Source organism: Falco rusticolus, chromosome 4, assembly GCF_015220075.1.
Source record: "Falco rusticolus isolate bFalRus1 chromosome 4, bFalRus1.pri, whole genome shotgun sequence".
In the NCBI taxonomy this organism is placed as follows: domain Eukaryota; kingdom Metazoa; phylum Chordata; class Aves; order Falconiformes; family Falconidae; genus Falco; species Falco rusticolus.
The window spans coordinates 39,267,614-39,294,100 of NC_051190.1; the positions used below are offsets into that span (position 1 = coordinate 39,267,614).

The 26,487-nt window shown below is 40.0% G+C and overlaps 1 protein-coding gene across 2 annotated transcripts in view; it reads right to left on the reverse strand.

Moving 5' to 3' along the window:
* The window catches only part of GTF3C1 (general transcription factor IIIC subunit 1), a 42,287-nt gene extending 15,859 nt beyond the window's left edge, over positions 1-26,428 (reverse strand). The window contains exons 1-24 of one of the 2 annotated variants that reach the window (XM_037386099.1): positions 26,208-26,428; positions 25,409-25,618; positions 25,067-25,243; positions 24,638-24,781; positions 23,969-24,065; positions 23,356-23,479; positions 20,010-20,168; positions 19,300-19,415; positions 17,419-17,743; positions 15,500-15,717; positions 14,863-15,002; positions 12,987-13,140; positions 11,901-12,004; positions 11,477-11,661; positions 10,849-11,124; positions 10,476-10,621; positions 9,963-10,060; positions 8,254-8,350; positions 7,317-7,494; positions 5,844-5,979; positions 3,856-3,991; positions 1,944-2,025; positions 1,086-1,271; positions 393-550 (exon numbers count right to left, since the gene is read on the reverse strand). In XM_037386099.1, the coding sequence (XP_037241996.1) occupies positions 393-550; positions 1,086-1,271; positions 1,944-2,025; positions 3,856-3,991; positions 5,844-5,979; positions 7,317-7,494; positions 8,254-8,350; positions 9,963-10,060; positions 10,476-10,621; positions 10,849-11,124; positions 11,477-11,661; positions 11,901-12,004; positions 12,987-13,140; positions 14,863-15,002; positions 15,500-15,717; positions 17,419-17,743; positions 19,300-19,415; positions 20,010-20,168; positions 23,356-23,479; positions 23,969-24,065; positions 24,638-24,781; positions 25,067-25,243; positions 25,409-25,618; positions 26,208-26,428 (3,867 nt within the window). The remainder of the gene's footprint in view (positions 1-392; positions 551-1,085; positions 1,272-1,943; positions 2,026-3,855; positions 3,992-5,843; positions 5,980-7,316; positions 7,495-8,253; positions 8,351-9,962; positions 10,061-10,475; positions 10,622-10,848; positions 11,125-11,476; positions 11,662-11,900; positions 12,005-12,986; positions 13,141-14,862; positions 15,003-15,499; positions 15,718-17,418; positions 17,744-19,299; positions 19,416-20,009; positions 20,169-23,355; positions 23,480-23,968; positions 24,066-24,637; positions 24,782-25,066; positions 25,244-25,408; positions 25,619-26,207) is intronic. The other variant, XM_037386100.1, reaches the window with a different exon arrangement.
* Between the last annotated feature and the right edge of the window lie 59 nt (positions 26,429-26,487).

Sequence of the window (26,487 nt, forward strand, 5' to 3'; positions counted from 1 at the left end):
AATCACAGAATGGCTTCAGTTGGAAGAGACCTTCAAAAAGGATCAAGTTCAAGCCCCCGGCCACGGGCAGGGACACCTCCCACCCGCCCAGGTGGCTCCCAGCCCCGTCCAGCCTGGCCTCGAAGATGCCAGGGATGGGGCACCCACAGCTGCTCTGGGCAGCCTGGGCCAGCGCCTCAGCACCCTCATTGTAAAACATTTCTTCCTTATGTCCAGTCTAAACCTGCCCTCCTGCAGTTTAAAACTGTTGCCCCTTGTCCTGTCACTATGTCTGGAGTTAAAACTTCAGCTTTTATGTACACAAATGATAGTTAAAACCATGATTTATTCTTAGGACCAATGAAATGTGTGCTCAGTATATAGGACCTCTACTTAATAGGCCTATTAAATACCTTTGCGTTTAGCACATGACTAGCAATTCGGCACAGCATGAGCAGACTGTCTTCTTGCACCGTCCAGGTGACACGCAGACGTGTCATTCTCTGCAGGGCACTCTGATCAGCTTCATCATGGTAGCGGAGTCTTTTGCTCTTTTCTACAGAATCCTCTTCTAACAAATTCAGAAAAAAAAAGACAAGACAGTTCTCTCAGCGCTATATATTCTGATTAATTCAAACTATCACTAGCAGTAAGAGCACCATTTGGAGTTTGTAAGAATGAAAGACAAAAGCAGAGAAGTAGCAGTTCAGAAAGTAAAATTCATTAATCTCTCTCCTAGGAATGAGAAAACAAGCACCTAGAGCATCACGCTATGGAGAATCTTTGAGCCAGCTATCCAAAGCTGATGGTGAACTGCAAGGAGTTGATCTGTTGCAGACACTATTAGAATTTCTTTCATTTGTACAGTACAGTGGTGCCATCATGATTCACACACAGGTAGCAGTTGCAGCACACTGCTGTTTTTCTCCAGAGCTAGTACAGAGCCCCAGGACACCCAAACCTCCACTGCAAGAGGCAACCCGGAGAGAGGGCCAGTACGTTTCCATTACCTGCACTACTTGACAGTCACATCAGCTTTTGTAAAGCAACTTACAGCAGGCCTATGCATTAAAAAGAATGCTTCTTTTTCCTGATGTGTTAGTTACCTTTCTTTTTCTTCTTTGTTTTCTTTCCAATGTCTTTCCTAAGCCTCTTCCTCTTTTGGCTTTTTCCACCTCGCACTCGTCTTGTTCGATCCTGGGTTGGTTCTTTACTTATTTCAATACATTCCTCTTTCTGGACAAGTGACTCAGATCCTACCTTTGCTTCTCCCAAAATATTAATTTTGTTACCTAAAATGACACATATTTACAGTAGTGGGGCTTTACAACAATTACTTTCCACAATATTGATGTATAAAGAGAAAATGCCAAAGTTTCAGTATATGAAAAGAGATGCCCTCTCAGACCTGTCCTTTGTTAGTCGTGTCATTTCATGCCACTTCTCAGCAGCTCACACAATAAAACCCCACGTAGCTGAGGGATCATCATGTAATTGCTAAGTCTAGTGCACAGTGCACAAACAGAAGGGAACTGAGTTGAGGTTTCAACTGAAGCATTTCTTCCTCCTTAGCTTAAATGTTAGGCTATGCAGTTTTAAGTGTCTAGTCATACAGAATATTGGTCCCTCTAGACTTTCTTCAAACTGCACATCAAAAATTACAAAGGAGAAGAATTATTGTTCTATAGGAAATTATTTACATATCTATTTTACTACCACAGAAACACGCTAGATCATTTTAAGGAGACAGGAACAAACCATGTCAACAATACTGGATAAAACACCATTATTGTCCCATATATCCAGAGATAGGGAAGGAAATTATTTATCTATTTTACTGCCCCAGAAGCATCCTGGATTACCATAAGGAAACAGGAATACCCTACATCCTCCATACTGGGTCTGACAAAGACAGTAACAGCTATTACACTGTTATAGACCCACCACCAGCATCACCACCTTACCTCCAGTGCTGAGTTGAAGGGGGTGCTTTGTTAAGAAGGTTTGGAGTCTCACCGTCAGTCCGTTTTCAGAAACTGTACTTTCCTAAGACAACACAGCTTTAAAAAATGTGATACGCAAAAGGAGCACACTGGTTTTAGCAACACTATACACTCTATCCTTTGTGTATTGTCAGAAATAAGATTTTCAGTTGAAAGGAAAAGATCCTTGGCTACGATGAAGAATTCTTTTTTCTTATTGCTACCACATATTTGAACAGCTCTAGAGCTTTTCTTAAATCATACTGTAATGACCACTAAGTTATGAAGGTTAAAAAACAGCAAATCTCCTCAAGTTTAAAAGAAATCATCATTGGAAAAGAAATGCTTAATTCTTTCATTGCTACAGAGGCCGAGCAGAATTTTCTGCACAACAGTATTTTTTCAAAGCATTTTACATTCCAAAGGGACTTCTAAAAAGCACAAAACCAAAATGCAAACACAAACATTGAGTAAATGCCTCCTACACCATATTCTATCCATCCTAAATCTGAGCCCGAACTGACTGCAATGTATTAGGAGCTTTGACATTCTCAGCAAAACCCATTTCTTTTGTGCAGAATTCACTGGCGACAGAAGTTGGTCACAGATGTGGAGACAAAAGCTGAGGCTGAAGAATTGCTGGAGGTCCTGTAAATGCTGAACAACTTAGTGACAGAACAGCAGATGAAATTAAGAGTGAAATGGTCCTGCCTGAGGGAAAAAACCCAAGCAACTAGTTTTATATATACACTGACAGGCTCTAATTGACCACTACACTTAGGGTACCGTAATTACAACCAATTCTGTGAAAGTACCTGTTCAATGCTTGGTAATGGTCAAAAAGCAAACAAAATGTAAGGAATTCTTAGGAAAGGAGAGCAACACCATGCTGCTGTAAAAATCCATGGGTGGCCACAGCCTGAAAGCACTATGTGATTCTATTTCCACCTTAAAAAGGATATAGTAGAACAGGTTAAAAGAAAATCAAGAAGAACGATTAAAGGCAGAAGAGGTTCCATACTGGGAACCGTTAAGTAATATAGTAGATGCCAGTCTTTAAAAAATTAATAAATAATAAATAAAACCCAGAGGTGAGAGAGGGAAACATGAGAGATGTCTATAAAATCAAGTGAAATGGAAAGGGTAATGAAGAATGGTATTTTTCACAGCTTCCCTGAGTACTACAATTACTAGGGAGCTTAAACCACCAAAAGGAAGTGGTGATCCCTAATAGGACTTTGACCCACTTTGCTACATTGCAGATACTGAAGATTTACTTGTGTCTAATCAGACAAATTAATGCCAGAAGAAAGAGCTATTAACTACTTGAAACACCACCCCCAGGTTTAGTTGGCCTGGAGACAAACCTGCAGGCAGCTGCGAGAATATTCTGAGGACTTACCACTATAAAACTCCCTTGCTTGTACAACCTTCCCTACAGATCTTTTACTGGCAACCACAGACAGGACGTTAGCCAGAAATAGGATGGTCATTCTTATTTGCCAGTATTTGGCTTCCTAGTAAACTATTTTATTTTTTTCCTGTGCGTATTTCCTTATTCTGGATGTTTCAGTTTTTGTCTGAAAACTTCTGTGTTCCAGAAAGGCAAGAGGTACCAATAAGTAATCTAAATTTCTTGCTTAATAAAGTATTTCTCCTTTGGTTGAATATAGTATCAAATTCAGTTCAGACAAAATTCACATCCAATTCTTTCACTCACTCCAGCACCAAGATTTACCACATTTGGCATTAGTTTCTTTCCAGTGACGCAAAGCCTTACTGAGATACAACTGAGAAAGCATGCAAGCAGCAAGATTTTGCTATCGGTACCTCAAGCTTAAGAATACTAAAATTTGGAAAAGTCATTACAGAATACAAATTTTAAAATACCCACCTTCCTAGTCTTATTGATGATGTAGCTTGTCCAGATCCAGTTGCGTTTTAGATGCCCATAAAAGCTGGAATCCAGACCTGCAGCTCCTAACCCATCTCCAGGGATAGTTCCATCATCAACCACCTCTCGGCTGCCTCTAAGAGAAAGAGTAACAAAATATACAGTAATTATTTTGTAGGGAGCGCCTTCTCAGCTGCTCTGAAGTGATGTGTGTGCCATGTGCAGAACCCTTTCCTTGCCCGCCCAATTTAGATAGGGCTGGGAAAGAAGAGAAGGAGAGATACTACTTCCCTTAACCCTGTTCCAGAAGTACCATGACAACAATCCTTTTCCATTAAGTTTTAATCCCTGCTATTTCATGACTGAGCTTTCAGTTTACAGATTATACCCACAGCAACTTCATTATTGTTAACTAAGTTCCAACAGCCACATTAAACTCTGTTCTCAGTACTACTCCTACCACAGAACTAGAGAAAATACCTGCTCAGATGAAACACTTTCTCAGGACAAGTGTGGGGAAAATCTCACACAGGAACTAAAAGGCAATCATAACCCTTCTTCACACTGCCTGTCAAGCACTGGTCTCTCCAGTTTTCTAACAAATACATTAAAGCTTGTTTAAATACACACACAAGCCAGGAAAGCAATGCACTGCAATTCTCTCCCTGGAAAGAGGATGAAACTAATAATGAATAGCACATAATGGATGAACTGGTATCCTTCATGAATGAGCTACTATTAATAATTAGTGTGGTGTTACAGTGCAGAATGAAAAAAATATTTTTTTCTTCTGTATAAATATGACGCTTTGCAAGAAATCATGGAGACAAACATACTTACCAAAATCTCCCCCACCAAAAAAACCCCCAAAACCCAAACTATGAATGAGCTTTGTATATGCAGTAGATATGACAGCTCTGACAGTCCAGCAATAACAGCAAAGAGTATTTCTGAAATCCCGTTTCGCCTTATGAAAGATTGTTTGAAAGCTACCATGAAAAAAATTATTTCAGTCAAGCTTTCAATAGACAACTCCTTCATTTTAACAGTACACCATCAATTAAATCCAAAACTTGTTTCTTGACCTTAAAGAGGGCGCAGTCATCTTCAGCCCAAGTGCAAATAGACACTGTATATCCAAACTAAAAGATACATCACCATGGAACAGAGACCATAGCAAAAGCTGACAAGTGGATTGAACAGAATTTTTTGCTGTCAGTGAGGATCAGTGGAATTAGGTTGCCTCAACTCCATTGATCTTTTTTTAAGATAACTTGATACATCTACGTGTAACACTGAACTACTGAAAATACTTTTAAACAGACTGTTTCTTAAGACAGAACAGAATATAAACAAAACTAAATCACTGTGCACAACACGATATGAAAAGTATAACCGGCGTTCCACATGGCTGTCACAGGTATACAATCCTTGAGTATTCTGGCTGTGATTAGGCAGAAGATTAAAGCTCTCCAGAGATCACTTCCAGATTTCACCAGTGTGCACCAGCACCATATTAGAAATTAACATATTAAATTAGAAACAATGTGCAAAGCGCACCACAGAACACAATTCAGAGTGTGACACTGGGGAGCTACTGAAGCTACAGCATACTTGAGATAACACAATATAAAGCACAGGAACAGAGAATTTTTAAATTTTTCCTTTGCCTTAATTCTACTTCCCTCTAAACTTTGCCTTCCCCAAGACTCTTGCAACACATATCTGTACTACTTTGGAAGGAAATCAAAATCAGGTTTTTCTCATTCCTGTAGCATAAAAACCTGCTTGGTAGGCAAGCTACTCATAAACATGATACATAACTACAAGTCTTTTTAATCAGCCTCTGAATTACACAGAAAACCCCCACAACACCAACTGAAATGCTACAGTTTAAACTGCTTTTGCTATTGAGTAACATCCTCAAAACCAGACCAGTTCTTTGCCTCCACTAGTCAAGCAACAAAGCAAGAATGCAGATGACATACGTGGTATATTCCAACATTGCACACTTTCGTTCCAGATTGTGTTTATCCACTGCTGACTCTTGTTCCATTTCTACATCTAGTGCAGGCTCCTCCCCTTGAAGATTACTTCTCTTTGAACGAGGACAGCGGACAACTCCTAAACATACAAATGGTTTTGACTATCAGCATAAGAAGACTTCAACCCATTTTGAAACCACCTTGCTGCAGCAAACTACTGCTCCTAAATGGTACTAACTTTTTACCACTTCTGGATAAAACATGCTACCTGCTCACACAGGCTAATGGTGTTCTCGTTAACTAACACTAGAAGGCACTAACTTGTCCAAAATTGTGTTCAGGGCAGAAGTAATGAAGGCTGGTACCCTTGACAGGGAAAAAAAATCAGCAGTTCAGTGATCTAGGCACAGATCACATACTTTCAGATACTCAAATGTGGCAACAGTCCTCAAGAAACACTGTGGCAGGTTGTGAACGTGTCTTCAGTTCAGTTTGCAGCTCAGTTTGAAACAGTGTGAATGTTTTGCATGTCTGACCCCTTCATGTTGGAGATACATTTAGGATGTAGCAGAGGAGTCATGTGATGGCTTTATAGTAACAAAACTCAAAGGTAGTAAAATCCCCAGTTTCTGGCTTACTACTGCTTTTTGGCTGCCCATGTTACAAAGGCAACAGGGCAGGCCCAGATCTCAGGCAAGTATCTGATCTAGAGAGAGGCTCAGTATAAATTTAAATCTAGCACTGAGCAATTTTCCCCTCAAGGCTCAACATGGAAAATACTTAACTGGAACACAACAAAGCTTCCACAAACACGCAAACTGGTGAAAAAGTATCATTACCATATTTTGGGGGCTAGGAGTAATGTTCTGACCAGCCTACGAAAGCTGCAACGATCACAGACTTGTGATTTGCTACCACTTGACAAATGTGTAAGGAGCCTTTTGCACATAGCTGCTTCCATACAAAAGAAATACGAAATTACAAATAGATCCTTTTACCTTGCTGACTAAACTGCAGAAATACAGAATAGTGTTGTCTAGGGTTTCCTCCAGTTCTTTTTTTTTAATTTTATTTTTTTAATAAGGTATACTTTTTGTATCTGTATATCCTATTTAAAATGTAAAAGGACCAAGCACAAAAATAAACACCAAAAAACGGGGGTGCCTAAACTCTCTTGACTTCCACATCTCATCTTACTTGGGCTATTACAAGGTTTAGCAACATCTTGCTAAGGAAAAGGGATCTCTGTTCAAACTAGTAGAGAGCTACAGCAAAAATATACTAGTAACCATTTTCAAAAAGACTTTTTCACAACTGGATTAAAATCTAACAGGGCTATTATCAAATTTGCTACTTCTAACAGGACAGCAATGCTTTTCCATGAAAACTGCTCTGAAAATTTCAAGTGGACCATAATTTCATAAAATGACACAGACAGAACAGTGAAGGTGATGATAAGGTACAGTTATACCCTACCCAGTGGTGTGTTAAGGCAGACACACTGCAGATCAAACCAGAAGTTTTCCACATCCTGCAGGGTATTCAGAACATACAGGCGTCTCTCAAACGGGCGGCTACTCTGCGCCAGGTTATAGTGGGGGTCACAGATAGTGGTATCAACAATCACAGCATTTCTCTTCATATACACAAAGACCTGTCAAATACAGTGTATTTCAGGCTGGTAGGGAAAAGTCATTGAAACTGCCTAATTTACAGGACACACAAGTTAATCTAGTTTAGGACTGCTTAGCATCTTCTCAGACTCCACTGCTTTGAGCCAGTATGCTGCTAGCAGACACACCCATCCCCACCCTACAGTGCCGTATTCCCAAACTTCCCTTGCCAGCGATCCAGAAGTTTTGTTTCTAGATTTAGAACAGTTTCTTTTTCCCCTTGTGCACAGGATGTTCCAAGTTTCCACAGAGAGCAACTATTGACTACAAATTCTCATTCAGCATTTGAATAGATGTGTGTTGGAGCCTTACTATCTTTCTTACCCTCATAAAGTGTATGTTGGGACTGCTTTCTCCATTGCACATGCTCTCTGTTTACAAGATGTGTACAAATGTCATTATTTTACTCTGATCTGTGCCACACATCCAATGCCTGACGCCTTGATAGAAAAGAATGTGACATGCTCATTTTTCATAAAGTGCTGCCGGCCTGGAACCTCCTAGATCACTACTGTGTGCAGCGTTCAGCATTACACATTTGAGTAGAATCTTTCCAGAGAAAGGGGTAAAAATTATCTGTACAGTTTGCAATATGTCACTTGGATCTGGAGGTCTGCATACACATCTAAAACATCAGTATTTAATTATTAAAGGAAATTACAAACACCGAATCTTGCATTTATTTCACTGGACAAAACCCATGAAAAATAACAGCAAATTTTTATTTTTTTTTAAATTACCTGGTCTTTGTCTTGAAACTTCTCTGTTGGGCCAAACTGTATCAGTCCCATATAACATAATCTTTGAAGGTTTTCTACCACTGAAAAGATGTATCTCCTGCAGCAACATGAGGAGTATTACAATTAGCACTCATGAATACAGTAAAAATGATAACAGAAACCATGCCATTTTCATGCAGCAATGCCATGTTTTCAGGAAACCACTGCTTTTTTGAGATAATGAGTTTCAGAATTTCTTAAGTGGTACTTTTGTTTGAATTATCAGCCTATGGAAAACATATAATAACCCAAAGCTCAAAATTTCCTTTCCTCAAATCACAAACAGTGTTTTAGCCAAATACTAACTAAAATTTTGCAATCAAAGAACAAAATTAGCCAGAAATACCATATGTAAAAACGAATTAAACAAGGTCTGAACACCAGCAGATCCGCAGACAATTTTGTGTAATGAAAAGAAAACATGATTAAGAAAACATGACTGCTAAATATGGGCTAATAAGCCTTCACATGTGTACATACGAAGAACTGGGCAACAATCTTTATAGTTAAGTTTTTTTAGAATTACTGTGCCAAGAAACTGCTTTTGGTTGTTTATAGCTTTGGCAGAGCAGGAAATGCAACATTTCCCATGCTGCGCATCTACTTAAATGGCAAAAATCTAGAAGTTGCTGGAAACTGCTGCAAGCCCTAGTTTCTTAGAAAGAGTTTCTAAAAACTTAGTTTTGCCCACATTTAACTTCACTAAGACCAAAGTTTTTCTGTGCAGCTAAACGAGAATTATATTTTGGCAGGAGCTTTCTTTGGGGCTCTGAAAGATTATTTGACCAGCTTAGAAATACTGCAGCCAATTTGGCTGTTAGAAGTCGTAGTGCTTTGTGGCGGGCAGAAAGGGCAAAGAGACAACTTGGTTACATGTCATACTGTTTTGCATAAAACTATGAGATGGAGCCCGCAGATTTCCGAAAATAACCATAAATCCAGTTTCCCTGTTACTAAGGTGTAGCAACTAATAGGTTAGGAACTGCAAACCCGAACTAACCACAGGTCTTGACACCTGAGAGTGTTCAGCACTACTCGCTCACCAGCAACACATCTGCAGGTTTGCAAAATATTGTATAAGCCTCCAACCATCCAAATCCATACAGTTAGCAATGACTTCCCTGGGGAAACTAACGTGGTGCTGTGGATTCCGCGTATTCAAATCACTTTACTGTTGCTCTCCCTTCCCGTCTTCAGTCCAATCTCAATTTTAAAATCTCCTAGACGAAGAATGGCAAACAGGGGCAGGTGTGCCACTGAGAGCATGAGTAGAAACTGAATGGTAAGTGTGAGAGGCAGAACTGGGAAATGTGGCATCTTCTGAAAGATTTATGAAGGACAGCAACATTTAGACTCTATTAAATTCTGAATTCAGCAGCAGTCAGGAGTGTGTTCTATACGGTAGTAACATCCTGCTGATGAGTTATGAAGGACAGAACCTCCCAGCTCTCAAACACTGCCTGACAGCATGCATGAATATTGTTTATTAGTTTCTTATTACCTTCTATTTGGGAGAGAAAAAAAACAATTTGGCACACTATCCTTAGAAGACTGATGATCCTTGTCTTAAGTAACAAAGTTCTCTTTGACACAAGCAGGAAATAACTTAGAAAACAGCCAACCACTGTTGTTTCCTTCCTAAAACCATTTACTTTGACTCATCTGCTTACCTTTTGTAGAGGAGCTGCTGTCGGACTGACCTTGGAAGAAATCTGATCAGAGTGTGCTTTTTTAGTGGATCATTTAAAAAATCTTCCAGACCATCCACCTAGAATTATTTTAGAAGTTCATCAAAATGCAAAATATAACTAGCCTTTAAAGTCTTAAGCTTTGCTACCAGAACTGTCCACTGTAATATTTTCTAAGCAAATGCTACTGCTTTTGTAAAATGCTTAAACATTATTCTTGTTAATCAACGAGGCAGAAGATTCATTCAGATTATAAAAAGCTCTTTGCAAAATATTAGCTTAAGAATTTGCAGTGTTACAGGGCTATACATTTTTTTCATTGTGGCTGTAAAAGCAACTAACTTTTCTGTAAAAGACTCTCAAGAACTAAAGTGTCTACTCTCCAATAGCACGTTTTGTTTGAACAGACTAAAAGGACGTTTTTACTGCTTATAGCTACAGTTGATATCATCAGACTTTAAAGTAAAACAAATGTAAACCAAAAAAGCACCATACCTTGTAGCTGACTTGCACTATCTGGACAAAAAGTGAGAGAGGCAAGCAGAGAAGAATGTCACTAACAAGAGCCCATCCAAATCCAAACTCTCTGTGAACTGGCAGAGGAGGGACATAGCGCATCCATGACACATCATCCACATATACTAGGAGCGAGAAGACTGGCTTAGATTCAGAGAGCACAAACCTAATAGCTACACTAATAGTTTTACAGCGAGTGTTCAAGCAGAACACATTTGGCAGTTCATAGCCTAGAAATCTGGAAATCATCTGAACCGCTGATTTTTCAGTCTTTTTTGAAGTGGACTTTTACTTTTTTTCAGGTTGAACCATGGCAAAGTCTGTAGGAAAGTCAGGGTGTGCCACTTCTCACCTGTTTGATTAGACAACTCTACTTCAGTCTCCTGTGCAGAGATTTCGGGATTCACCACACTTGTGATAATTTCCAAGGTCCCATCCGGTTGCGCTTCAAGTACAGCTGCATTTGCATCCAGCCCTTGTTTGCTGCCCTTTTTCTCACCATCACTACCTCCTTTTTGCTGTGTTCCATTTAAAGGGTGTCCATAAATCAAGTACCAGAGGAACATGTGGACCATTCTTAAACGGGGCATTTTAGGAAGAAAGCCAAGAGAACGCCCAAGTCCTGGAACTGTGAGGGAAGATTAAGTACCAAACAGAAATAAAAGGAGGGTCAGAACAGGAGAAACAGCTACCTCTGCAAAACTGATGTGAAGAAAAGCAGAAAGAAAGATAGGCAGCTGAAAGTAAATCTAAGTTACAAATATTAACTTACAAATAGGTAAAAGGTAGTAGTGCATACAAATACTCCAGTTCACAATTGTAAAGAAAAAGAAAAAGCAGCCAAGTAAATGTTGGATTGTGAGAATGCTTTAATGTAAACCCAATTTTTCCTCTGTAAAAGAAAATCCCACTCATCTGAAGTGATCATTAACAATGAATGAGAAAGTGAAAGGTGACAAAAAAGCCAAAGGCAGCTGTACCTGTAACAGGGTGATAGTTTTTTAGCTGTGTTACGCCCATTTTTTCATCAGTTTTTCTTGCCCGACCATTATTATCAGCTTTACATGAGCTTTCTTGCGTTTCTCCGCAATCAGGAGCTGCCTCTTGCCCTGCATTCTCTTCCTCAGTGTGGTCCTGGGATGTCGGTGCCTGGGGAACTTTAATCCTGTATTAAAACCACACAGAACTTTGGTAAAAATTAAGCAGAGTTCAATTCCTCCTCTTTCCTGACTTCAGGAGATATTCAGCCTCTTCCTTCATCTTTGTGCTTCCATTTCTCTGTTGCTAAAGAAAAGATTTTTCTTTTCTTTTGCTTACTTTGTGTTTATTTCCTCTGCATATTTTTTGCACGTACTAGAAAAGCCAAGTTTCCCACAAGCCATCCAAACCGCCGCTGCAACTTGCCTGTTTGCGGTGCTTGAATTGGAGATTCGGAAACGCACCTGCTCGATGGCACTTTTTACCAGGGAATCATTAGGACTCACTGAAGGGTGCACAACAAACTCTACCTGTTCAGAGCAGCAGAAAACAAAGAAAAGGTATTTATAAGACACTGGCTCTTAATCAGGTGCATAAATTATCAGTGATTCACAGACAGTTAACAGTAGCCACAATGGACTGATCCTATGAAGGTTTAGTACATCACAGAATATTAACACTTTCAGATGAAAAACTCCCATTGCTAATTTGTTTCAAGCAGGAGGCCAGACTGTATGGTCTCTGTAACAATAGACAGTTCAGATAATTTCTACAAACATCACATTTTTTTGGTTTTTAAAATCTGAAACATTTGGGGAACAAGCACTTCAACTTACAAGTATCAGGCTGAAAGGGATAAATGAAAAGCCATAGCTCATAAGGCTATGAATACATATTGTTGTTTAAAGTACACACAAAATTCAGATTAGTAAGATTTCACATATGCTCTACAGTAATTGTGCAGCAGCCAATTTTCAGTAGATTTTCTCCCCGCTTGTGAGCACTTCACACTACAGTTACAATAAGAAGTCTCAGCTTTACAACTACAAACATGCTATTTTCATAAACCTCAATAACAATGGATTTTTGTTTTTGGAAAAAACAGATCATGTTCTACAAATTTCAACTCAGAAGCTAACTTATGATTTCTCATATACTCCTGGCTTTCCAAAGGGGATTAAACAGAATTGTGTTGCAGCCTGACAGTGCAGAGAGAGAACCATGCGTTGCATAACCGATAAGCAGCTGAACCTCTCAGAAGAGAGATTCAGAGACTTTGATCTCTAGACTATTCCTTCGCCTCACAATTATCTGCAGCACAATAATTAAAAGCACTAATCTGGTTTTCACAGTAGCTTAGTTTGGGACATGCAGCTTCTAGGCAGCTTGACTGTGGGTTCTGCTACAAAAAATGAAGTCATCCATGTATTTCAGTAAAAAGGTGCAAAACCTTCTCATAGATTAGAAAGTTGTGAGAAAAGCTGCTTCTGCTGCCAGGGTTTGTAAAGTCACCTTTTTACTTATGCCATCTTGAATGACTGTAGTACGATAGAGTCTGAGGAGTCCTTCTCGCGCAAGCTTCTGTACCAGTCGTATGATAGACTTTTTGCAGCATTTAGTGGAGACACCTTCTTGCTTCTCTTGATCCATGACCATCTTCTGAAGTCTAAAAGATGCAAAATATACCTTGCATTTTAAGTCCAGCAATGCTCCAAACTGCCTAAGAAGTTTGTTAAGAGGATGTAGGGTAAATAGGTATTCCCCTGCTTCTAGCAATTACTGCTCATTTTCCCTTTTGCTGTAGACAACCAGTAACTTAGCTTTACATTTCAGCTGTATTTTCTTTGTAATCAAGCTTTTCCTTTTTAGGTGAGGACTGCTGTTCTGATAACAGCAAATTCTCAATGCCTGATTTCTCTGTGTGTGGTTATAGTGCAGTTCCAAATCCAGCCTTCCTAAGGTCAGGGTAACCTACAGCTTTTTTAAGTTGTGATTACACATATACAGTTTATATTTCCACTTGTGAGTTCAGCTCAGGGCAGAAATTGTTTAGTGGCATTCTAAGCTCAGAAACGACACACACATTCACAGTACAGATACAGATATCCCATCACTTGAAGCCAGCTCACTTCTTCCCTTGTGGCAGTCTGCAGGAGCGTGCTCACACCCTATTCTCCTAATGCCTGTTTTCATGCACTTTGTCACAAATGCCTCAGGGCCTACTTCTGACTCTTTCAATCCCAGAGACTCAATTCTGAAAAAGATATGGAAGGGTATTACGGCAATGCGGACTTCAACTTTTTCAAAAGACTACCACATCCTGGTAACTAAAATTATTGGAGTGACAGCAGGTTTTCTTGGCAGAGATTGGGGAGGGGCAGAACTTTCACCAGTGCCGAGGGAACCTGTGAGCTACCCACTGGTGGCACTGAAGGGAACAGCAGAGACCTGAAATACCTTCTGAGCCTGCACTTGGATATGACCTGGTCAATCAGCGATGAGGCTGGTGCCAGAAGACGAGGCTCTAATTTTACACCACTATGCAACTGAACCAGGTGACAGCAGGTTTCAAAATTCTCACACCCAGGGGAGAATAAGGCCATGATTTCTTACTAAATTCCAATAGCAGGCAGCCCTGTGTGTATTGAAATGCCCGGATCTTATGTGCTGATACAGAAGACGGATGGTGCAATTCTATTTGTGACAACAGAGTCCTGCCAATTTGGAAGCTGGGACTCCAGAAGAGCACCAAAATTTCAGTTTCTCTTTGGAGGCGAATCTTAAAAGGCTGAAAGGCATCACAACGTTCAGGGAAGTGTCTTTAGTCCAGACAAGGCAAGTCAGGAGAAGACATATAACCATTACACATAAAAGCGCAAAGAAAAGTGAACTTCCAGGACTCTGCTAGAATCCTAGTGACCAATGATGACTGACTGACATGAAGTCATGAGTCTCTACAGTCCATGACGGAATAACACACGAACAACTTTTGAAACCATGCAGAAATGAAACTTATGCATATGAAAGAATCCTCAAGCAGGGAAGTGTTGTATCTTACTATGTGGCCCCAAGCACTGTGGCCTACTGCAGAGAGAAAAAAAAAAAAGTTCTCTGGTCTCTATTTATGGGACACATACTGTATAAAATTCACTTGTGTAATTAACAGTTCTCTGCAGATACTTCCAAACAGCTGACTGATTGTCAAGATTCAGTAGAACTGCAACCCTCCACACCTTCTGTATGCCATCCTCTCCAACATTATAGGGTATAGTGCCATCAGGGACAAGAAAAGCCAACAACGGAATGAGCACACAGACTGCTCACTCAAGTAGTGCTTCTGCTACCAAAATGCATCAGGCCCCACCACACTGTTTTCAGACTGACTCACGTGAACAAGCTTTCAATTAGCCGGAGGTTTCGAACAGCTTCCACAATGAGATTGCGGCGCTTCAGTAGCCTGTACGTTTCATGAGATCTCTCCACTGCTGTAGCTTTGGAACGCTTTTCCTTCTTTTGGCCACATGTCTTCTAGTGCACAGTATGAACAAAACAAAAATTTTACATTAACTATTCAATGTCTTCAGCCTGATGTTGGTTCCTCACACAGTAGCATCTGAGGAATTCAGAGTTTTGATGTGTTTATTTGTAACAAACTAGTCAGTCAAGAATTATCTTTTACCTCCCCTTCACAGGCAGGGAGGCAGACCAGATGATACGCAGCACTTGGGTGCACAGACAGACATTAAGTGATGACATGTATTAAGTCAACACAGGGAATGTGGAGAGCACCAGGAAACTAACCCAGAACTATAATTTGAAGATCTACCTGCCTATTGCCTGGAATAATTTTCACTTAGAACTACAATGCAGCCAAAATATGAATGTATTTTGAAATTAAATTTAAAAAAAGCAAACCAATCCCATAAATGAACACAAAAACTAGAGTTTAAAGCCTTGCTGTGTAAACATATAGCTTAGCTCAAACAACTGTACCAACAAGAAAATATTAAGACATGTGATCTTACCTTAGGGTCTTCAAGTCTGACCTCCTCCACCACAGCCACATCCCCATCCCCAGCTTCACCAGGGGAATGAGCACAGGTGGAAAGACTGGACTCCTGCATTAGAGTTTCCAAAGTAGAATTCTCCCCCGGAACGTTGTCTGAAAGCTCATCAGGCTCTTCAAGAATTTGAGGGGAAGGCAGCTTCTTCCCCTGAGACTTCACAGCTGTTGGTTTTGAGACTGGTTTAAAGAGCAAACAGCTTTGTAATTATTCTGCTCTTGGCTTCCTGTAAGTGTTCAGCTTCTCTCTCTGTAAAAGGTACTCCCCCATTCAGCCAGATAACTGTACTCAAAAGCATTCTGCTACATTTTTCACATATTCTTCTACCCTGCTGGAAGCAGTGGTTTGACCATGAATGATCGCATTCAGCCTCTAAAAGTAAAGTTAAAAAACCAAAGTGAACTCTCTGCCATCAAATAATTCTCTCCACGGGCAGACTTAGAAGACCATGAAGGGCCAGATTAGCTTATCCAGAAAATGCTGTCTGAAGGAAGGAAGGTTTCCGTCACAAAGACTCAAGAGTTCTGCTGGAAACCTGGCTTTTCTCACAAAGCAAAATGAGAACAAAGATTTAGTATTATCCTGAAGATAATATACATACAGAATGGAGATCTGTTCTCTCTTCCCTTGGACTTTCAGAGAAGTTGTAGGAATGTTCAAGTAGTTCAAATAAATCAAATAAAAATTAAACCACCATATGCTCTTGAAAATAATGTCCCCATAAGGCTGGTAGGTAAAAGATGAAGCAATTAGCTTCAGGGGACAAGGCATTTTTATTACAATGTGCTTGGGTGAGTAAGGCTGTGGGTCAAGTCATCCCAAGCCTATGGCTGCTTGAAAGTAGCTACCACCTTATCTGGTCTCAGCTAAGGAGTCAGTATTACTCTGCATATACTCATCCCACTTGAAAGTTCACAACAGATTTTGCACAGAGTCTAAGGCTCGATACCAGACATTTTCATCTGAAAAAACCCCACCGCTAAAAGGGGAAGAATTTTTATATGTTAAAATTAAATAAAGAAGTTAACTGGCTTGTCTGTCAGTTCCTGTGCTATTTCCCACACCTAAGATGACATTTAAACATCCCATGGAACGAAATTATGTGTTTTAATGAGAGGCACAGCCCATCTTTTTCCTTAGTGTGGAAGAAATACAAGACCATGTGCTTTCAAATCCCTTCTGAAATCTTCAAGGACTTGAAAAGCTAAAGCTCTCTGCCAAGATGGTGCGCTCTGATGGGCACAGCCTGAACTGTAAGTTATTTTGAAAAACAGAGCCCATGACACATACCTTGTCAGTTCATTACAGAACATTCAAGGCAGTCATAAAAATTACCCAAGGATACTGTATTTCTCAGCAGCTTAAGCCAACTTGACTGCTAGCTACCACAATCTCACCACTATGCTGGCTTTCAGCCACATGGTCCTGCCTCCTTCCTTGCAACAGTTTTAGAATTTGTCTGACCCTCTGCAGCATTATTTCAGCCCTTCAAACCACCAGAAAAATTACTGAATATCCAAGGAGCATGGTGTGTGAACCCATTTCATTTGCATGGAAAATAAGGGGAGAAACGACACAGAGGTAAGGAGAAGCAGATTACCTTCTCAGTGATTAGTGATAACCACTACTTGGCATACAGACACCAGAGCAACCTTCAGCTCTGAGAATCTCCAGAGATTACCATGCTTACAGTATTCCAAAACATAACAATTTTGGGAAAAAGAGAACATCAAAAACGCATGGAAATAATCAAATAGGGGTAAAAATTAATATCTGACCAAAAACTTTAATGAAAGCTAATAGCATATTATTTTTTCTTTAATCAAAGGATCCATAAGGACAAGGTAGGGTTCTCTCTAAATTTCAAAATCATGATCTACCTTTAGCTGCTGTCGACTGATGGGTGTCATCTTGGAAGCTTAATTTCAACGAAGAATCAGAATTGGCCTTCTGACCTTTTCCTCTCTTCTTGCCATCCTTCCCTTCTTCTTCATTGTCAGACTCTGAGACCAAAGTATCATCTTCTCCAGGAGACGCATCCTCCACAGGTGGGGAACCTTCTGGCACCAATGCCAAAGTAACCGTAGCTAACTGCTCACTCCTAGCCTTCTCTCTCTCAAACTGACGGTTTAAATCACTCTCCTCTGCAAAGATGTATGAAATATACTTTGTTGTTCTTTGCCGACCTTCATCCTCCATAAAACCCTAAGGAAATAGTTGGAATGTTATTTTACCACCTTATTTCTCCATTCTTGCAGTGTTCTCCAGCAACAGCAGCGGGAAATTTTTTTAACTGTTCTCCCCTCACACCAAAAGATCCCATGTTATTCTGCCTTTTTTCTAAATAAAAACGTTCATCAACCTTAACATACAGAAATCAAAAGAATTTTTTGAAAATTAATGAAAATAAATGAAAAATAAACAAACCTGCATTACCTGCATACTAGAATGAAACACCTACAGTATATGGGATGTAGAAAAGCTTAAGAAAGAACAAACTATACTTGTTCAGGCTGGAAATAAATTTTTTTCAGAAAAGTTTTCCTTTGAAATAACTACAACACAGAAGTCACCAGAGTGAATCAGACTTAACTGGAACTGCTGTTGCCCCATCTACTACAACAGGAGCTTTCAAGCATCCAGAAACTCAAACACTTAGTCTATCAATAAGGGAAGGTTTCATTTTCACAGTTGACTTAGGAGAAAGTATGTTTAGATACTCCAGTGGTTCGTATAGTTTGTTTCTTTTTAATTCTACAGAACTTTTTACCAAATGACAAGATCTTAGTAAAAAAATTCTCTATTGGAAAGATGTCAATTATCATGCCTTTGCGAAAAGGGGCAGATGGGTACATGTGAGAAATGACAGCTGAATTTGTCTTGTTGAAATGAAAAAATATTGAAGTATTTGGAAATAAGGAGTTTAATCACCATAGCCTCCACAGAAGTAACTGTTTTCTTCTAGAACTTACTGGTAGTAGATTGATAATTTTCAACAGAGGATCTCTGACAAGATTCTTTAGTAAAGGATCTTGCAAAATAGAAGTTGCCTTACAGCAAAAATTAAGCAGAGTGGCTGTTTTGAGTGGAGAGACATTTATGTTCATCTCCATAAAGTACCAGCTTCCAGGCCACTTGGGTTACCACTGATTACAGTGAATGACTCAGACAAGTTGTCGCAACCAGGCGAAGCAGGGCCGAGGCCAGTTTCTCTGCCCTGTCTCTTTTTGGAGGGCAGACCTGCATCATGGTGCTCAGAACAGTGTTTCTCTGGAATGCTGCGAAACAGTGCCTGGCAGAATTCCACCAGCTGGTGTGCATCACCAGAACGTGCACTCCACAGAGACAAAAAAAATGGGGCAGTGCGCATTTCTCCCCACAATCTTTATTACTTAAGCATCCAGTCACAAACCAATGTAAAATACTCCTGTATCTGGGTCAGCAAACTATTAAACGTCAAGGCAGCCAGCCAGGAAACAATAAAGAAAAGGTACCCTACAAGAGTGGATATGTTACATTCCAACAACTAGGATTAGTCCTCAGAATACAGCAGGTTAAAATCTTTATATTTTTTGAATACTTGTCTTATATACATTTTCTTCAAAGTCATACGCTTTTCAGTCTTACCAGGATTCTTTCACTGTCAGTTCTCAAATCACACTGTTTCTATCATTTGAGGTGAACAATGTTACAACATATTACCACACTAACCACAATTGCATCTCCAGTTTCCATAAGTATCTAAATTATTTTAATCTTACCTTGACAACTTTGTACCTTTCCAGAAGACGACAGAGCATCCTTGCTTCTAGCTTCCCCACATTCATAGCCAAGCGAATTTCTGCCTGAGAAATACCTTTGGTTCCCCTACTTTCAACTGTTTCAGAAAGGAAAACCAAAAAATATTTCAGGGAAATAATCTGACCAAATTACATATACATTCATATTTGCTCTGAATATAAAATTTAATTCCCCAGTAACTAATGACATTTTCACAGATTTATAAAACATTCAGTCAAATAATGTCATGAAACACAATTTTATGCGAAGCAGTGACCCAGCAGAATGAGGTTTGAAAGTGACAGCTTCAGATTAAAAGCAAGAGTGAATTTCTCCCACCAGCTTTCCACAGTTAGATATTAATTTCTCTATCACGAAAGGAAAAGAGATAGAAGAAAGAACACCGTTTCCCTTATCATCTTTTCTCATCCCACCACAACATCCTCGTTCTACCATGCTGTTTTATTTGGGTGGTACTGATTAGTTCATAAGCTTCCAGGGAGGGCTAACAGGTGACAGCACCTATAGCTCCAGTCTAATCTGAACATTTCCATGAAAAATTAAGTTTTGATTGCTTTTTATGTATCAAAGTGTTAAAACCCCTCCCACAATATATACCTTTCTTTTACATATACAAGCAGTAAGAAGGCAATGGGAAAAACATCTTAGGATGTCTTACTATATGACCTACTTAGCTCATAAGCCTGGGTGAGCATATCCCTTTCACAAACAATATCCACGGGCTGAACAGCTTTTGTGATGATCTCTTCTTCATCATCATCATGATAGTCTTCCATTTTCTTCCGAAATTCCTTTAGTAATTTAAGGCAACGGACCATCACATCAGTACCTGTGAACATGAATGTTAGTAACGACTCTTAACAAAACATAGAGTGCGTGCACTTGTTTAAACCATTTTATTTCTTTCAGCAGCATGAACAAGTAGGGATGCAATGGGGAACAAACGAGCAAAATCAAATGTTTATTTCTAGGAAAGGTTTGCAACAGTTTTCCCTGTATCTGAATGTCAAAATCTGTCCTCACTTACTCTCTGCAGCTAGGGAATGGCTAGGTTTGTTAACACGTATTGTGTACTATAATTATGTGCAATGAAAACGGAGATACAATATATGAAGTTGTTATATACAAGGACAGAACACACTGCCACCCACCAGTCACATACATGATTGAATTCCATGTCTTAACATGTTACTGGGCACTGGCTGTGCTGTAGTAACTCTCCACCTACTTTTCTATGAGATCCCAGAAGGGTAAAGTGGGGACATACGACTTCAAGAGAGCTCTAGTAATCCTGCTCCCTGCTGTAAGGATGACCTACCATCACCAGTATCATCTAGCTCCTGCTGAACAATTTAAGAGACCAGTGGTAAACTAGAACTAGGTTACTGTACACTTCCAGCTTATCAAGTTGCAGTGATTCAGCAGTTAGGGCAGAAGTAGCTAATTCATCCTGCAGCTGTGGTGGGAACATCTACAGCCATCTCTACTCCTCTGGTACAGCCCTGCTGTGAAAAATGCCAGGTGAAAGCTTTAGCTGAAATCACTACAGTTTCAGCTGATGAGTTTTATCTTATGTGTATATACAATCAGTTACCAAAGCCTAGCTGACATGAAGTTAATCCACAGCAACTTAACCATGAGACGGAGCTCTAGGCCAGATGATTCCATTATTTTTCCTCAATCTGAATCCTTTCCTTGACAGTATCCTAGGATACTGCTTAGGATAGTAATTAAGTGCTGACATTATGGTAGGGCTGCATGCGTTGTTATCACATGCTCTGTATTTCTTCACCCTGTTAGTTTTCACTTGAAGCAGTATTTGGGGAAAAACAAAGAAACCAACCAACCAACCAGTTCCTTTTACTTTAGCTCCTGCTGCCTAATATGCTTCCAATAGCAGATGCTCTGGCTTCATCTTCAGCGTGTCCCACATATTTGTATCTGCTTTCCTCTGTAACTCCAGAGATTAAACTATCTTGATCTCTGATGAAAATCAGCTATTATTAATTTATCCTAGTTTAATACCTAGTGTTTTTTAATGCATTTTTGTAGATTTTCAGCTTTTATGTCTGTAAGATGGAATTATCATACAAGTGAAAGATTCATCAAGTGGCATTTTTCATGTTAAATTTAAGTAGTAAATGCAGCTGCCATTGTGCCAATCTGACAAAACATGAAACAACTGCCTTGTAGTTGCCACCAAGTTTCTAAATGGACTTGCATTTTCTTGTCTTCTAAGTAAATGCTTCAATTGGAAGTTAAGATGTTTTTACTACTGTTTATAAACTCCACATTTCAGGAATAGTATCTAGTCTCTCGGGCTTTATTTACAAGTGTCTTCAGCTCATTAGAATGCCTCTGAGACTTAAGTCAGTATGAGGAAGTATAAACAAATATAACTGGTGCAATCTACTCAAAGCCAGCGTAAGACAGAATCTAGGTTTTCGTCAACGCCAATGCCAAGTGGTGTGACTAAAGGTATCCCTGCCATACAAGCCACTGTATGTTGAAACACTTGCTCAAACCAGAAATACATTAACTATGTACAATACATATTTTGTAAAAATTTGATGATCATTGTCCCCATATGTTTTATTGTATACTGATCTATTCTAGAATATTTTTTGAGGATCTCCACTGCTTTCTTGAAACTGTGAACTTCAAAGAATTCTCCTGCATAAAACTCCCTCTGATATTCTTATGGGAAGGAGGCAGACCTGTATATTTCATGACAAATGAACTCGTTCAATCACTCCCTTATTTATTCAGTGCAATGTAGGAGATTTCTCTCTGAACCGCGCTAGATGCTGTACCTACTTTTGGCCATTGCTTTTCTTTGTTCATGATACAATTTCCTGACAGAGAGATTTCCTTCCCTCAGACTTAAAAGACTGAAGGAATTTGTTCTTATCAAGGGCCTTAATCCAACTCCATGTAGCTGGCATTCACTTTTGCCTTCTTGAAGTTGTCATGTTTTTATTGGCTCCTTTACTTCTTCATGATCACTCCTACTTGCAAAGACGATGTCATTTGTAATGTTTAGATCATATCAGATTTAGTTGTTTTATTTTTTATTTTTTCACAAACAGTTCGCTACATCTCTGAAAAACACACTGTTCATCCTTTAGAATGACTTTCTTTTTAACCATTGCAAACCTGCCTCTTAGGATTTTCTGTGATAAAAGATCTGGTTTAGGATTCCTTAAGCAATTGCATTAATTCCATTGGCGATACCATCCCTCCTCATACCTTCTGTTATTACTTCTTGTAATATTTTCCCCATGCAAGTTTTATCTGCATCTTCTTCTGAGAGCAGTTCCTTTCTTTCATTCCCTTTCTTCATGGAGTTATACTCTTCTTTGTCTTTCCACTACATGTTTGGAAGTTATCAGCAGTTCTTGCAAACCCATTAAATTTGAATTTAGAGCTGGTTATGCATGTCCCTCAGCAGACTACAGCTTTTTTGAATAGTAGTTGTTGACTATCTTGCTTACTTCCAAGAATTCCACGGTAGTGCTGGAGAAGCTTACTTTCATAATCTGAAATGAAACTTTGTATTCTCATGACTTCCAGCAAAAATCATAATTTAGCAAAAGGCTTAACTAAGATGGTCTGTTTCTTTAGCTTATTTTGTAATGTTCTTTTTTTTTTTTAATGAAACTTTTTATATGTTTTTTCAAGTGTATTGACTTGTCATTCAACTTGAACCTGAAAGGTCAGCAGACTGCTCTTTGTCCCCACTCTGTATCGCCTCGTGTAGTATTATTAGGAGCCTCAATCCACTCAAACAGCTTACACTGATATACAACAAACTTGCCTGCATCCATTTCTAAAAACCCTGAAACAAATGCTTAATAAAACTAGAACACTGCAGCCCACTTGAATTAGCATATTTCTTCACATAACTGCATACAGATTTTCACTTAGGCATCTTGTGATTTAAGTTTTGAAGCTTACAGATAGAATAGCATTGATGTCATTACACAAAAAGAAAGCAAAAATATGGTTCTAGTTACCTTTCTTTGTCTTGTAGGGTCCTCCATTGGGGTGTATATCTTGTAATGGGATGGATATTACCTTAGCTAGGCCAGCATTCATCATATATTGATACAGACGTTTGAAAGTTCTCTCACAAAGACCCTAATGCGAAGAGAAATCACAAAAGCCACTGTAGCCCAAAAGTTTCACCTGTAGGTGATTAGTACCAAAGACATTCATACTGCCTGTTCTTAAAAGGCAGTATTTTGGGGTAGGATGTCAAAGAAGGATCATAAAAGCCTACTATGGCAGACACAGGCAGAGTGTGAAATGCTTCTGGAGTGTTTTCTATCCCTCCAACTCTACCATCCAAACAAGCAGCAGCAACCAGCAGCAGCACTGAGCAAGTAAAAATTGCGTGATGAGATCCACTGAGAAAACTTTTCTGAAACTGTGGATCAAACAGAACTCCTTCCTTATTAAACAGCAACAGTAACTTGATCTAGTAGGTTTTTAAGATCCTCTGTTAGAATATCCTACCCCCAAATTCTGTGCAACTTTAAAAAACCCCAGGCAGTATGAATGACTGCCTTTGACACTAATTATCTATGTTCCTCATGAGTGAGAATTTGAAAGAGTAATGGAACTCACCAATTCTTCCCTCAAGTTTCCTAATGTTTCCATCTGGTTTGAACGAGCACTTAGCATACTTGAGAGCTTCTCCATCAGAATATCGTATTTGCTCCTCCTAACCAAGAGAAGGAAAACATTTTACACATAAGCACGCATATAACTTTATAAACATGAGTTGTACCTTTACAAAATGTCAGTCACTAGAGGAAGTGTTCTCAGATTGTTTTAGGAATTACAGTTTCTTTTCCCTCTGTGAATAGCACATGAGAGAATTTGTCACTAAGAAGAGAACCCAACTGAGGGAACAGTGACTAAGCCCAGGCTGTTACTTCATTGGCAAGCCACAGAAGTACATATTCTAATCATAAACAAGATAGGAAGACAAAAGAAATCTATTAGAAATGTGTTTGAAGTGAGAACACTCAAAATAAACACAATGATTAGGGCTACAACAAGAGGAGTTAGACTTACGTAGGCAGGTGACAGACACTAGAATACCTTATTGTTTACAGCTCCCAGACAAGTAAGTTTTAAACTATCCAGCATTCAGAAGAGGAGTTAATAAAGCAATGGACAAGGGTCAATACCAGGAAACTTTAATAGTTCTGTGACAACAGAGCGATCTTTCATCAGAGTAAATGGTCCCAGTCTACCCAGGAGATTTTGAAACGCCTGAGTGGCACATACCTATCAACATGAAAGCGAGTCAGAAGTAGAAGAATTGAGTGTTGCTGTCCTCCACTTGGTAGCCTTATGACATGGGACTGCATTGTTATGAGACCGTTTCTGTCCAATACTCTTCGGTGATAATGAATTTTTCCAGCATCCACTCTAAAGGAAAGACGGAAAGATATCTATAGGCATAGGAACTTTTACATATAAAATATATAAATTCTAATTATTATAAGGAATAATTATAATTATTATAAGGAAGAGACAGTACACTGCCAGCAATACGGGCTCAAAGAACCAAGTGCTCATGGTAGTAAGGATGAGACACTACCAATATAGACAGGAGTTTAAATCAACACACAGAAATTCTTAAGTGGAAAGAACTTTATAAATAACCAGTGGAAACTTATTAGCTTTAATTCATATAGCAAGACATAAACTTACTTGAAAGCCCCACTGTGAAGGTCCCTCTGAAGCTCTCCTTGCCACCTAGCACGACCTAAGCGCTCCAATATACAGTAGGAGAAGTCAGGGAGTTTTAAGTCAGGGTCCCCGTCCCAGCCTATTAAAGCTCTGTAACGCTGGTCTTGGGAGGCAACAATGACAAGTTTCTCTCCCCACCTAAGAAACAAGGGCAAGTAATAAATTATTATTAGTTCCATGAAAGCAGAGAGATCAACCGCTTTCCCCTCGGAAACACCATTCTTGATATAATCTGCAAAGAGAACTAAATTTTAAAACTTAAGTTAAAAATCTTCCAATGCCCAATATAAGAATTTCACTCACTTTTCAACAGCTTCTGTATAAGTATAACATGGCTGCAAATCCTTTCTCCTTATCTGATCAGTGATATCTACTCTCTCTTTAAAATACTGGCAGGAACCTTGTATGCCATCTTTATTATCCAAAATCATGTGGACAGGATAAATATCATTTGAAGGAACTGGATCTCTTTTGGTTTCCAGTATTCCTGTTTCAAGGTCTATTTCTTCATATCTGAAACAGAAGCAGAGAGCCAACATTTAACCGAGCAAGGGGAATGTGGAACTGAAATATAAGATTGTCGCAGACAATACTGATAACTCTATGAAATACCTTGGAAAAACTAAATTATTTTGAAACCTCAAAACTAGAAAAAACACAAAAGAGCAGAGCTGCACTCCTGAGACCGACCAAGCCTTATCAATGTGCAGTGTGTGAGGCAGGAGACAGCGAATACGTTATTTGATCTTCAAAAATTCAAGGATGTTGAAGTGGTGGGAATAAAGGCAACATATACGCACACTAGTTTACAGAAAATACAGATACATCCACCGCGACGAACGGGGATATATAAGTTCTGCTTGTATGCTCGTGGTCAACAATGCTGCAGCCCCGCCAGGACACCTGCTGAGGCCTCCGGCCCCGCTCGGCCCTGCCCGCCGCCAGCCAGCCTGGGGCAAACCCCAGCGGCCCTACAGGCGGGCAGGGGCGGCGGGGGCAGCCCCGGGGCGGCTGGAGAGCCCTCAGCTGCCCCCAGCGGAGCGGCCAGCCCCTCCCAAGCCCCACGGGAGGCTCTGGCCCGGCCCGGCGGAGCTGCCCTCACCGGTCGTGCAGGCGGAGCGGCGGGCGCGCCCGGGGCAGCAGGTAGAAGCTGACGTCGGGCTGGGCGCTGAGCGCGGCCCAGAGGAGCTGCTGCGTGGCGGGCTCCAGCGGCAGCGGGAAGGGAGGCCAGCGGGCACCCAGGCGGTGCCACAGCGCACTCAGCGTGATACCGTCCAGCCCCTCCAGGGCCACCTCGTCCAGCAGCACCCACAACGCCTCCATCTCCGCCGCCGCTTCCGGCCGGGGCCGGCGCGCCGGAAGTGAGGTCACCAGCGCGCCGG